Source organism: Poecilia latipinna, unplaced genomic scaffold (assembly GCF_001443285.1).
Source record: "Poecilia latipinna isolate Pla-1442-1.1 unplaced genomic scaffold, P_latipinna-1.0 Scaffold767, whole genome shotgun sequence".
Lineage (NCBI taxonomy): Eukaryota > Metazoa > Chordata > Actinopteri > Cyprinodontiformes > Poeciliidae > Poecilia > Poecilia latipinna.
This window is the reverse complement of record NW_015113383.1, coordinates 266,608-281,494: the sequence shown is the minus strand read 5'-3', so window position 1 is coordinate 281,494 and position 14,887 is coordinate 266,608. Positions and strand designations below refer to the sequence as shown.

The 14,887-nt window shown below is 35.5% G+C and overlaps 1 protein-coding gene across 1 annotated transcript in view; it reads left to right on the top strand.

Annotated features, from left to right (window-relative positions):
- The window catches only part of brinp1 (bone morphogenetic protein/retinoic acid inducible neural-specific 1), a 61,959-nt gene extending 54,518 nt beyond the window's left edge, over positions 1 to 7,441 (top strand). Inside the window, exon 6 of the mRNA XM_015046172.1 lies at positions 5,896 to 7,441. Coding sequence (XP_014901658.1) covers positions 5,896 to 7,036 — 1,141 coding nt within the window. The 3' untranslated portion in view covers positions 7,037 to 7,441. The remainder of the gene's footprint in view (positions 1 to 5,895) is intronic.
- The last annotated feature ends 7,446 nt before the right edge of the window (positions 7,442 to 14,887 follow it).

Below are 14,887 nucleotides of genomic sequence, written 5' to 3'. Positions count from 1 at the left end.
TTGTAAGCAAAGCTTATTCAGTACATATCAGCCCACATAGTGTCTTGTAAAGGTATGTTTACCCTTTAGACTTTTGTTTTATATTTTCATGTTGCAACCATAATTTTTAGTCTATCTTTATGTGGCAGAGCAACACAGAACAGCAAATCAATGTGACGTGATAGGATAATGACAAAGTATCTCTGGAGGAGGAGCTAAGCTCCAAAGCTCAGGTGAGGGAGCCTGTTAACAAGACAAATATTATCCCTATACAATAGGAGAGTGGCACGGATTATTGTTGAAATACATATTTAGGATGACCATAGGATTCTTTAGGAATGTTTTTGTGGAAGACGATCAGAGTTGAAGAGAAGATGGATCGAACTAAATGCACACCAATCCCAAAGAAAATCACTATGAAGTTGCAAAACACTTAAAACCAGAAATGGTCCTTCCAGACACACAGAAAAACCTGAAGGCCACTGTTGGAGCCTATTAAGTATTTAACAACTTACTTATTTGCTAAATGATGTTATTATTGATCCAAAATGATGCTAATGATTACAGATGGTAGATGAGCTATTATTTATTTATTTATTTTTTGCTTAGGGCCTCTTCCTAGTTAGGTCAACCTCCTGCTGCGATTAAGAAGAAAAGACAGCTGCTGTGCTTGGTCTGATTGTTTTGCAGTGATGGAGTGACGACTGCAACAATTTTTGTATCACAAAATGACGTTTATATTTGAGTTTTGTATGAAGTCAGCCTGGAGAATATTTCTGTTACTTTTATAAGTTGAACCAGAAACCTCTCTGCGAGTGCTTTTTATTTTAAGTGTGTCGAGAACCTCCTCCTCAGAAACTACTCTGACATTCTTTTCTTTTTTTTTTTTTTTTGGAGCTAATTCTGAGTAGCCATGACAGACACTCAAAAGGAAATAAGTATTTTCTCCATCATTGAACATAATAGAGACAGAATTACAGTTGACAAATGCAAAAAAAAGAAAAAAAAAAGAAAAAGTAGTTTCTGTAAACATGTCTTGTGGCCTGATGTTTTTGTCCATAAAGGCAATCATTACATTTGAAGGAAAAAGGGAAAAACTTACAAACCTTGGAACACCATCCAGCTGTGAAGCACAGAAGGCGGCAGGATCATGAGATATCAACAAGTGGAAAGCTTTCTTAGCTATTACCATTATAAAGCCCAAATCTCAGTCTCATTCAAAATCTGTGGGCAGAGATGAATGTGCATATGAAGACCTACAAACCTGCCTCTGTTACAACTGATCTGCCAAGAGACATGCCAAAAGTGTCAGCAAACTATTGTTAGAAGTTTGTGGGAACACACAAATATCAAGAAAATGAATATGAACCTCTAACATTGAAGAACATGATCAAAATAAATAATAAATAGTCTTTAGTAAGACAGCTGACCTGATACACATTAGCTACATACCCCAGCAAAGAAGTAATTTGAAATCTTCCCATTTTTACATCTGACCCTTAAAAAGGACAGCAATGAAATCCTTAACATACTACAATTTAAAACTTTACTTGAATATGTACTGTGATGTTATGTTAATTGAGGATTTGAAATATCCTGCATTCCTATTGTAAGAGACTTTCCAACCTTTAAATAAAGACACTTCAGAGAGGCTTTTGATTACATCACCTACAAGACAGTCTCTGGAACAATACCTGTCTAATAAATAAGCTAGGAATCGTGGACGTCCTCATGGGAACCATGCATGTAAAATTGACAGTTATACATTTGACCTCATTTTCATTCCCATTAACATCTACAGCACTTCTACTGTACATATTGAAATTTTAAAAATGCACATGACAACACACTTAAACCCACCAAAGTGCTAATGGCTTGATGCTACTGAGATAAGAAGAGAACGTCAATGTCATTGTCTTGGTGGCAAATATAAGTATGTCATACACAAAAGACATAAGAACCCAATGCTTTTTAGACAGTCTTGGGTTGCATTTGTGTAAGTGCTGCAATGTTCTGCAGAAGAAAATTAGATGAGGAAACGGAAAAGTAAAAGCTGCTGTTATGCCGTGTTGCCTAGAGAACATACTTAATGGTGTTTCAGTGCTTGGGGCATTGCATATTGAGCAAATTAACAGCATATTCATACTTTAGTTAAAAATAGAAGTACTGTAATATGTTGTTGGTCTTAATGAAACTTCAAAGAAGCAGGTTTTATTTAATTTTCTTGCACAGACATGTATTCTTACTAATGGGCCAAAAGATAAATTGGGTCCCTCGCAGCTCTTAGTTTAATTACAAAATGGATTCATGATAATAAAAGAGGAACTTTGTTGTTGTATTTATTTAGGCACAATGATACAGAGCAAACTAATCCAAAATTACAGCTTAGAATTTTGACTATTTGCTATCCCACTTGTAGAAAGTTACAGCCAGTAAGTAAATATTTCACTTGATGTAAGGAAGGTAGCGTATTATTAGGTAGCTATAATAAAAAAACTACACATAGAAAGTTTACCATTGCTCTGGTCTGTGTTTCCATTCATTACAACCATCATAAATTCTTGTTGTGATCGCTCACAGTGGAACCCCTAAATAGATTTACTAGTGCATTTTCTTTATTAGTAGCTTGCTTCAGGTACAACGAACGTAGGAATCTTCATGTAAATGATTAATAGTGACATATATGGAGTTGCATCATTCCGAGCCAAGTCATTTGCATCCAGTTTATATGCTCGGTTTAATTATTCATGTCCAGGGTCAAACCCGTTTTAATACCTCAGTCTCCATACAACAAAAGAGTCATAAATTCTACTTAACATGGCACATATCATAAGTCCTTTGTAGGTAGGTTTTCAGTAAACATATCTTGGATAAATTGCATTTTTTTTAATTAAATGAATGTAAGATACCTTCTCTTATTATCACTATAGAGCCATTTATCATTTTGTTTTCATGCCCACTTATTCATGACAGTGTTTTGGGGAAGAATTAGAAAAGAGCCATTCTTTTGGATGAAAGGTACCTAACAAATGGATGATCTCTGGATGCTTTATTTTTGGTATGTCACATGACTCACTGAAAATGCTTTTCTAATCAAAGAAAAGGATTTCTAGAAATTCCAATCATAGGAAAGAGCATTTTTATGTCTAGAAATGCTATTCACTCATAGAGCCACATTCAACCAATCGATCTGTCAAATGTGCATGGATTCATACACTCATCTGGAGATCAATAGGCAGCCCCAAGTTTCCTTCCTATCTGCCAAGGGGCACATCGACATGTGGCAGGAAGAATCAAACCAATAGCTTTGAGACTGCAAGACGATAGTGCTAAGACCTTCCTCCTGGCTCTGATTGGTTGTTTCTGACCGAGTGGTGTATTTTTGCAGATGGCTGTAGGATCACATGGAGGAGGCAGAGGAACTTTTTTTTTTTTTTCACAGATCATTTGTCTCATATCATGCTGTCAGTAAATAGTGATAGTTTTAACAGATATTTAAAGAAACGTGTTTATAAAACTCACATACTGCAGCTCTAAACTTTCTCCTTGAAGTTCTTGGTGATTCAATAATTGAATAATTTGACTCGTGAAGTCCCTATTAAAGCAAGCCAATGCTGTTAGCATGTGTTTTCTGAAAGTCAGCCATGATTAAGACGAGAGGGAGGATGTCAAGCACCATTCCCTTTTAAAGCAAACGTTCTGTTCTAATCCAATCAGAATGACAGATTGATAACAGCTGCCGTGTCCTCATTAACACTCTTTCTGAGCTCATAGATATACTTATAGTATTTCGGTTTGTCGTAGGGCCAAAAGGAATAGCAAAGATTTTTTTTGATTGCATTTCTTTCTCATCAGATCACTTTTCACTCTTTATAACAACTTAGCATCAATCAAAACGTCCACTACAAAAATGGACACCGAAAGGTTTGTGTCAAACAAGATTTCTGTCCTGTCAGTCTAACAATTTTTGCTCAAACCATTAGTTTATTATTATTATTATTATTATTATTATTATTATTATTATTATTTGCTTGCTTAAGCACTGGCCATTAACAATAATTTTGCACATCTATATGTAATAAAGGTAATAAAATAATAACATACCATTAATGTTATAAAGTAAAGCCTAAAGATTATATAATAACCATTGGCTGGGTTATTATAATAATGGTGTGGCATAAAAATAATGTAATAACTATATTTTCCATAGATGAAATTACTGACTAGCATATCTCCCAAAGCCCCAATATTTAAAATAAAGATTCTGTTGAATAACTTCTTATGTCAGCACTCACCCTTGATGGATTGACAGGAAGATTAAGATACCCATATTTGATTTAAAAATAAATAAATAAAAAACAAAAAAAAGCTAAAAATCTTCTATTTCCAAGTTATGTAGTCCTGTTTCTGAGGTGTGTCATTATTGGTGATGGTTTAATATTTTTATTTCTATACCAGTAATGTATTTACTAGTGAACAATGTATTACCATATAACATGATGGATAAAATGTGACTTTCTTATTGCCACATAATAATATCTCTGATGCATTGTTGTTTAATTAGCTTTGTTACTATAAAAGAATTATTCTCCTGGCATGCATCACATTATCAGCCACTATTACATTATTGGCTGCTATACACCCTGCTACATTTTCATGCTTTAATGTATCTTAAATAATACGTACATTTGAGCTGAGTGTGAGTATAAATATTGTTGACATAATAGTCCGTGGTGTGTGATTTATACACTTGGACGTAGGCTTAATCAATTGTAGAACTTGGCAAAGAACAGAACATTTATAAGTTGAAATTTTATTGACAGAAGAAAAAGCTGTAAGACAAGGTTTGCCAAAAGTGTTAATGCCTTTAGAAAAATAGATACGCATATAGAGAAACACAAGCAAAAGGACAGAACTGATTAAAGATTGAATTGTATCTCTGATCCTATGTGAAGGAAATGACAGTAAACAAAGATGAGCTAACAGAGATCGCCAGTGGTACGGCACAGACACCAAGAAACTACTGAAGAATTATCCCAAAGCTTTTTTAAGTTTAAAAACAAAAAAAACAATCCTAACTGGAAATCATTATTTTTTCCAGTGTTTGAACTCTAAAAGAAATAAATCTAAATAGATCATGCCAACATCAAGAACATGTTGAATATGTTGACATTGCTGGAGATCAATAATTAATTTGTCTTCGAATTTCATTAAGTTCTTTTCTTTTTCATTAAAACAACCATTGTTGTCAATGTATTTCACTTGACAAGAAAGCACATTTTGAACACTTTTGAAAAAATAATGCATTTTTATAATTAACATCTATAAAAGTTTTTCTGATTGCCTTGAAGAAAACATAATACCTAACACTTGTCCATTTCTCAGTCTGCAGTAAGAAAATAAGAACCAGAGGAAGGATTTTCATTTGCCTTTCAGTTTGATCAAAAAACGCCAAAAAGCAATATGTGGTTCTGTGTACTTTTAAATGAAGCTATATTTTAGACTTTGCTTTTACTTGCCCTGCTCAGAATGCAGTGTCAAACGTCAGAGTTATTATACAAAACTTCAATAATATATAAACTAACCTTCACTTGCCAGCTTCTCTGAGAAATCAGAAGTCACCTCCTCTAGTCAGAAAAGAAGCTACAGCACTGTCAAGATGACAAGGCTAGATGCCTTGAGGGAAAGAATACACTAGATAAGAATAGCAATTAATGCTTCCTATCATAATGCAATTCTTTTCCCTTGAGGGACATCATATTTTTTTCTTCCAAACTTTATGCTGAGTGTTTTATATAGAGAGCAGCCGTTTCATATAAACAAAACAACCAAAAAAAGACACGCATATCTGACCTAATCAAAATTCTACTCGCTGCTCATGGTTTTGTTCTTTTTCTTTTCCTTCTATCTCTCCAGATCTGTGATGCAGTGGCTCAACAGGGTTCAGTCCTTCCTGTACTGCAATGAGAACGGGTTCTGGGGGACCTTCCTGGAGAGCCAAAAGGCATGTGTGTGCCACACAGGTGCAACTTTGTGTCAGCGACCCATCCCGTGTGTCATAGGCGGCAACAACAGCTGTGCCATGTGCAGCCTGGCCAACATCTCACAATGTGGCTCCTGCAACAAAGGCTACAAGCTGTACCGCGGCCGCTGCGAGCCGCAGAATGTGGACTCAGAACGCAGCGAGCAGTTCATCAGTTTTGAAACCGATCTGGACTTTCAGGACCTGGAGCTGAAATACTTGCTGCAGAAAATGGATTCACGGTTGTACATACACACCACTTTCATCAGCAATGAGATCCGGCTGGAGACATTCTTCGACCCGCGATGGCGCAAGCGTATGTCCCTGACTCTGAAAAGTAACAAAAATCGGATGGACTACCTCCACATGATCATCGGTTTGTCAATGAAGATCTGTCAGATGCGAAACAGCAGCATTGATCCCATGTTCTTTGTTTATGTTAACCCATTCAGTGGCAGCCACTCAGAAGGCTGGAGCATGCCCTTTGGTGAACACGGTTACCCACGGTGGGAAAAGGTGCGACTGCAGAACTCGCAGTGCTTCAACTGGACCCTCCTGCTGGGTAACAGGTGGAAGACCTTCTTTGAGACTGTGCACATTTACCTGCGCAGCCGTGCTAAGGTTCCGACTGGCCTCCGTAACGACACGGGACAGGGTCCGGTGGATCTCGCGGACCCCAACAAGCGGCAGATCTACATAAAGATCTCCGATATCCAGGTGTTTGGTTACAGCCTGCGGTTTAACGCCGACCTGCTGCGTAGCGCCGTGCAGCAGGTTAACCAGTCATATACACAAGGAACTCAGTTCTACTCGTCCTCATCTGTGATGCTACTGCTGCTGGACATTAGGGATCGGATTAACCGCCTAGCCCCCCCTTCTGCACCCGGCAAACCACAGCTGGACCTTTTCTCTTGTATGCTGAAGCATAGGCTGAAGCTCAACAACAGCGAGATGATTCGAGTGAACCATGCCTTGGACATGTACAGCACAGAAATACTCAAACAATCAGACCACCTGACTGCAAAACTTTGTTGAGTAAAAACATTAATGTTAAGGACGGTAAGCAACAGAGAAACACCCAACTAATTAACTACAAGGAGATGTTAGTCTTATTTTTTTCTCTTTTCTTTTTTGACCTTTTCTGCCTTTTGATGTAATATTAACTTTGTAAGTATAATTCTTAAAAAAAAGAGAAAGAGGCAGTGATGAAAAGCTTTTCTGGCAGATAAAAAAAAAAAAAAAATGAAAAAAGATCAATGGAAACACTGTATGGACTGTATCATATTTGTCCCAGCATGTCTGTAATTCCCTTAAAGAACCTTAAAAAGAGAACGTGGAGAAAAAAAAAGCAAGTATATATATGTACTGGATGAAAAGGAGGCCTTGATTATAACATAAGGGATCAAAGGTTGCATCTGATACTGCCATTCTTTCTTGAGGAAAAAAAAAAGATGACATTTTTAAAGGTACAGAAAACACAATGGCAGACCAGATTTCAGTTTATTTCACCTACTGGGCAAAGTATTTCAAACATAACAGACAGTTTAGTATTAAAATGTTTATACATTGTAAGGAATTTAAAGCTCTAGCGAGTAAGTAGTCATCACATTTCTTACGTTTCAGAACCCACAGTGAATCTGCATTGCTTTTAGAAAGGTATTTAACACTGTCATTGTTCTGATACACGAGGCACACAGCAGGGCAGTAATGGATAGTCATGTTGAAAACAAAAGCCAGCTGTTTATATATACATATGTGTGGGTGAATGTGTGCGAGTGTGTCTGTAAACCTCTTTTATTTTATTTTTTTTGGGGGGGGCTTAATGCTTAACGCTGTTTAATTGAATGTGTCACTTGAGACTGACCCAAGTCTCTGCTGAATCTTGCATTTTGAGCGCTTTTCTCCCCCACCGTGTATGAAATTCCAGCTGTGTGTTTTTTTGTTGGGTTTTATTTTTTTTTATTTTATTTTTTTTTTCACAAGGCAGTATACCTCCTGGTGCGTGAATGCAATATTGTGGTCTGAAGATTATAACAATCAATGCTATTTTGTACAGCTTTGCAAAATGTACATGTTGTGACTGCTGATCTGTGGAGCTTTTCAGCACTGAGAGCAAAATGTAAACATTCATCATTCAGCCACATTTGCAAGACAACCTAAAGCCATACACTTCCCTGAGGTAGACATACAGTAAGTCATGAAGTTCACCCTGTACCTGTTCCATTTATATGTCTTTGTTCAACTCTCTCAGAAGATTTCAGACAAGAGCACAGCAAAAAGGAAAATGACGAGTGGAGACATAACATGTTGAGTGAAATTGTGTCGTTAAAGCCATTGAACTTGTATTTTGTGCTGCAGGAAAAAAAGAAAATCTTATATTAAAGCTTATAATACCTTTTGAAAGTGTTACTCCGTAAGCTTTTTATGACCACATGTAAAACTTTCTCTCTTTTTTTTTTTTGTTTTGAGCTAAGAAGTTTGACATTTTCTGCATGTTGCTGGAGGTATAAAAAGAACTGCAACTGTGTTCAACACACTCAGTCTTAAACATAAAACACTACCTATGTATTTGATTGTCACATTTTATTTTGGTAATCCAATACTGAAACACAACGATGTGATTGATATCTGCAAGTGGACTCATTCACTAAATGTTCACTGCAAAAACAAACATGGTTTGTTGTGCAAATCCAATATTTTCTTTTACAAAGTGTCACATAAAAAAAATATATATTATATATTGCTGTCCCCTGAAACACAAATTAGCTTATGGAGTAAATGTGTCAGCTTTAAAAAAAAAAAAAAAAAAAAAAAAAAACTACTCATATATTTTAAAAAAAAGAAATCATTTCTTTTTTTTGATATATTTTTTTGTTGTGTCGTTAATTTAATGTCTGTTAATATCATGATGTGTACTTTTTGTGCTGTATTTTCTTGTGTTCTTTACCAATAACTGCTGTTATTGTTGTGAGACAAATTTGGAGGAAACATTTCAAGACATAGATGTGCAAATCATCCTGTGTTGTGAAGGACTTGACGCAAGCAACAATGAAATTGGAATCACAAAAGCATTTAATAAAATTGGTTTTGGGAGCTCCAATTTCAGTCGATTTCAATGCATTCTTCAACACAAAGCCAGCTTTTTCTTGATCTATCTGGCCGAGCTTCCAGAATTAATGTAATGCAGTCATTTCTGGTTTGGTGTCATCATAATTTCACTTTTTTTTCGTTATTTATTCAATAGTCTGTGGTTTTTGTTTTCCCTGCTGTCTGTCTGTCTTTAAGCCCTTTTACTACTTTAGATCAAGAATTGCTTGGTAATTGTTTGGCAACAAATCTCAACATGATTAATTTTCTTGAAAAGATGATAGTAAGGATTTGTTCCTTCATATTAGCCATCAGTAACCTGGATTATCTCATTCAGAAAGCTATTAGCTAAAGTTTAAGACAATACTTCTTAGTTGTAAAAATGTTTAGCTTATTATTGGCTCTTTTTTGGACACTGCCAGTCTCTCTCAGTTTTTTGCAAGCCAGTGGAAAAGAAACGCTGTGTCTCAGTTGATATATTTCCATGTTACACCTGATTTCTTGAGCGCATTAGTGACTTTACACACACACACAAAGAAGGTTTGCGTCATCTCTTGAATAAACTCCCTGGAGCGTAAATAGCTTAGTATAATCACCACTGATTGTCGGTTACTTGGTTATGTAAAGAAACAACCATAACAATGCTGCTACAATGCCATACATTGAAAGTACATGTGTTGTGGTATTACTTGGTGCTTATGCATGTTAAGCTATTGTCTCCATTGTAGTTTTACTGTAGATGTATGTTCAAAGGCTCAACATCTCTGCAAAATGCTGTAACCAGTGCGGCAATCATGGTTGAACATTGCATTTCACGTCCTCCACCCCCCTGGCTTTAAAACCTACTAATCCTGACGTAAAAAACAAAAGAAAAAACAAAAAGCTAAATTGTGAAATTGCACTCACTGTATAAATCAATGAAAAGGTAAAGATGATCCATTTACACAGAAGTATCAACACTGAGACACAGTAAAAAGTAAAACAAGCAGACTAATTGGCCACGAAAATGCATCCCGCATTTATCAAGTATTCAGTATTGGACTATCCAAATAAACTGTTACAAAATTATTATTATTATTTATTTATTTATTTTTTGTTATTATTATTAAGTGCCTGTTATCGATCCCTTTAATATGGTTAGAGTTGAAAAACATACATTTAAAAAAAAAAAAAAAAAGAATGAGAATAATTTAGTTTCATTATTAGGACCATAAATGTAGGTCAAATATATTGGTTTCAACTTCTCCAGAAGACTAAACCTTAAGAGGAGGCTTGTGCATGAGGTGGCGGGGGATTGATTACAAGACCAAGCCAACAGATATTTCAAAGGGATGGTTCATATTTTTGTCCCCTGTTGTACAATGTATGTGTAAATAGGATCTCTATCACAGTAACGACGCTGTGTTACAGTAACACTATGATGAATTATCAATACTAAAAGGAAATACAAAGATTATTTCAAAAAAATGCCCTCCGAGTACATTAGCACAAAATACAGGGCAGCCATGTCTTATATACCTGATTAGACTCATGACCATCTATGACTGTTTTATATGATAAACAAACTGTATACTGCAATTTAGTTTAAGCCACTTGCAAGGTCCATAAGACAAGCACATTTACTTGTATGGCATTTTGCTACCACAGTGTTGCTTATTGTACATGTATCCATGATTATGTCTGAGCATTTTTACACCTAATAACTTGCCTATGTAATTATTTTGCCTTTTTGTTGGGATTATTATATCAGCTAATTTTAAATGAATGTTTCATATAATAATCTATTTCTCATTAAAATGTTATATTTAATAAGAAGTGAAAGGCTTGTTTGTACAGTTTCCTTATGTAGAATCTATTGGTGTTTAGTACATAAGGTATTATACATTTAAGACATTTATTTAAAATAAAAAAAAAAAAATCACCTACTATTATTGTGGCGGCAAGGTCAGTAAGAGCAAAATCCATTCTCTGACCACAACGTTTTCTTCTGTTGAATAATTAACATGCTTTTACTTTACTTTTTTGTTTAATTTGTCAAGTTAAAAATAATCTCTTCAATCTGACATGTTTCTCCAAAAAGGTTAGTTCTTCGTCTCCGTAACTCACACATCTGTCATTATTGGAGATGATGGCATCTAGAATTATGGTCAGAATATTGAGACTGACTTTATGCAATTAAAGTCAGATTTAGTTTTTCCAATGGCCCCAAAACTATTGCATAAATTTATGTCAATACAATTCCATCTGTCTATTACTTTATTATTCATACTGCACCGCAGTACCCCATGTAAAGGCAAGTTATGATCATCCCATAAGTGCTATCAAGCTACGCCGATTAGTCTGAAATTTTGGAACGAGTAAACTGCTCTTCAATTTATGATTTTAGGCATTTCCTTAGAAATGCTTTAACCTTACACATGTTGCAAAGTGTGTTTTAATGGGTCATTAAAACGGATTTAGTTGTATCGTCTTGTGTTTAAGATTGCAGACAATAAACTGACAGAAACGCATTTAAGTAGACACACATCAGAGCACTAGGTGGTGTCATTTTCTTGCACTGTTGCATCGATGCTTAAAGAGCTTCTGATCTTGGCAGATGACTTTTTGTGTAATATGTTCATTGAATCACTTCTTCCTTTTACTGGTGAAGGGGAGCTCAATAATCTGTGTTAATTTGATTGAATAATCAATAAAAGGTATCTAATTTCTCATTGAAATGTTTCACAAAATTTTGAGGTGACACTTTAATGGCATCAAATCTTGAACGAGAATTTCTAACCATCAGTTCCTGGCCAAAAGATAAGATGCACTTGAGTTATGCTGCTGGACAACGATCCAAAGCATGCCAGCAAATGCATCTGAATTGCTCAAGCTCAATAATTTGAAGATTTTGGAGTGACTTTGTCAAAATCTTTCTATAGACTGTGTGAAATGTGCATTAAATAGGTCATTAACGGTTTAAACCAATTCCACAAAAATGAATGAGCCATAATTCCTCTAAATTGATGGAAAAAAACGTATTGACCGTTTTTGCAAAGATTTGATTGCAATCACTTTTGCAAAGGGTGGCATGACAAGGGATGAGGTCAACATAGACTTGGGTTGACTTGGTTAGTTTTTAACACAGTGCCGGATTGACTTGGTTAATAATTAAACCATCATCTAAAACCTGTATTTTTATATTTACAAGCCAATATTTGTTTGAGGATGAAGTCTAAATGAACACAGCACTGTATGCAAAGAAAGAATTTGCAAACTGCACAGAAGGGCGCAGATGTACACGGATTTAGACTGAAAACTGCCTTGCTCTTGCTATTGCTACCGGCCCTAACCCCATCATACAGATCCTGCTCAAAAACAACTAAGCTACTTATCGCTAATCTTTTGCTCTAAACACATTTAAAGTGCACAGTACCATACAATTCTTAAGGTAGGTCAAAATGCTCTAAACGGGCAAACATGGAACAGTCACTGGGAAGTGCTGGTGGTCTGCAAGGCCCCATTGATGACCATGTTCTAATTGCTGTCTTCATTGTTCGACCTGATTTTTCATCTTTATAGAACGAGTGACTTTTCTATTGAATGAATAAACTTTTTCAAAGGATGGTGTAACTTTGTGACTCGGAACAAATTGCATTTAGCAAGACAAGACAGAAACAGTTCTAAAGGGTGCTGACCCCTGATCTAGCTTGTTGAGACAAGACGGAGTTAGACTTTCCTACTGAAACAGCCTCACTGTTGGTTTTATGTAGGTAATCAATTAATGCTCAATTTGTGTCGTATATAAATGGCATACAACATATTGTGAAATGAAAGGAGTCACGTTAAAAGTACTGCTCAAATTGCTGTGTAAGTTTGAGCTTTTTTCAGCCTTGAAAAGAAAAAAATAATAAGAACATTGGAAGGACTGTTGCATTTTTACATTTGGAAAACATTTCATCTTAAAGATATGGTGAGTGAACTAGATTGTTGAATTAGATAATTAGAAAGGAAGGTCAACAAATTGTATGTTTGATTTGGACAAAGATGAATGGCATCTATTGGTCCTTGTTCTTCATAAATACACATATTCTATTTAAACTATGTTACTAGCCAAATGTCTTGAGGGTGTAATCTAAAAGCAGTTTGTGTCCATCCATCTGTATTAGGCACAAATTGAATCAGGAAACTGACCTTTACACAAACTGTTTGGTAAAGCAACACAGCTAGTTTGATGCTTTGTTTCTTATATAACAAGGTGGTACATCCCTCTGATCTGCCCGTCCAAGGGGATGAATCCTTCATACAGCGGGCAGCTAGCAACAGTCATAAAAGTTAAATTAATCTTGAAGCACACTCTCTTACCTATCTGTATGAAAAAGTGGAAAGTTTTTTTTTTCTTTTTTCCTTTCTTCCAATAAACAGAATCAGCATGAAGATCTATAAATTGTCCAGTGTGTACCCCATCTCTTGGTCAATTATTGTTGGGATAATTACCAGCTTTCCCCAAAATCCATGTAAAGGATAAAGTAGGATTAGAGACAGTACAGAAGATGAAACCAAGGTTATGCATGCACTCTGTGGTCAGCAGACCTTCTGGTTCCAGGTCTTCTCTCAGTTTTCTGGGGAACGATCTAATAAATACCTTGTATCTATTGGCTGAATTGATATTTGTCAGAGCTTGAACTTAGAGGAACTGGATATTTGAATTTAATTGGCTATTTAGTAAGAATTTTGATAAGGATAGGGATAAGGTCGCCTCACTTTATTCTGTGCAGCAGCAAGAGAAAAAAACAATATATCAGAAGGCAGTTTGCTACCAAAGCTGTGTCTTATTTTGTTGATTATATTCAACACAAATGTTTCCCAATTTTGCCAATGCTTTCATTTTCACAGTTCAGTTTATGATTTTAACAAACTGAGCTGACCTAAAGTAGGGCAAAATAAGTCTGATTTAATGTTAATGACAAAATGGATCTTCTTATACATTATATGCAAACACCTGGTTTCAACTGTAGACTGGAGAATCTAACTTTAAGCCCATGAGTCAAATAGTTATTGTGAAACCGACCCAAAAATAGTCTGAATATGAACAGATCAGCAGTTTTTGCACACAGTCATAGAAACCTTGTCAAAGCCTCAAAACTCCAGAAGAATGGTTGAGGAGATAGTGCCAGGATTTGCAAATTGGGAAATGTCATAAGGGTTATTTTCTCCCTCCCTCGGAGCAACAGACCGGTTTTATTCACAGACGGCTTGTAAAAAAAAAGACAAGATACATCCAGCAGAGGGGAAACATGGGACTATTTTAGATAATACAGTCCTTAGCAAAATGCATCTAAGGTGTGGAGATAATTCTAAGCTTTTCTAAACCATAAAGGGATTATTTTATGGAATGAAAAAAATATATATAATAGAGATTAGTTTTGAGGGCTGAACTAGTGCCTAGAGAAATAATTTAAGATGGACTATTACAGTCTTCTTTTTCTATTTTCTCTTTTCTCCTCACAGTCCAGTAGTTTTCTTTTTTTTTTCTTAGTTTTTATTCACCCAGTGTGCTTCTTTCACATCTATTGTTTACATATTCATGGAGCAGTCAAAACAGCAAAAAACACAAGTACTTTACAAAAAAATAAAATAAAAAAAATGGAACACTGTAACGTGTCACCTGCAAAAAGTGATTCACTGCAGAGAAATGAAAACTTATTTTCAATTTCTCCATAGAAATTGAAGAACTAAAGTGATTTAGTACTTCACTAAAAATATATATTTTGTGCAATGTACTGCAAGCTATGTCTTTAAAGCATACTTCAGCTGGTA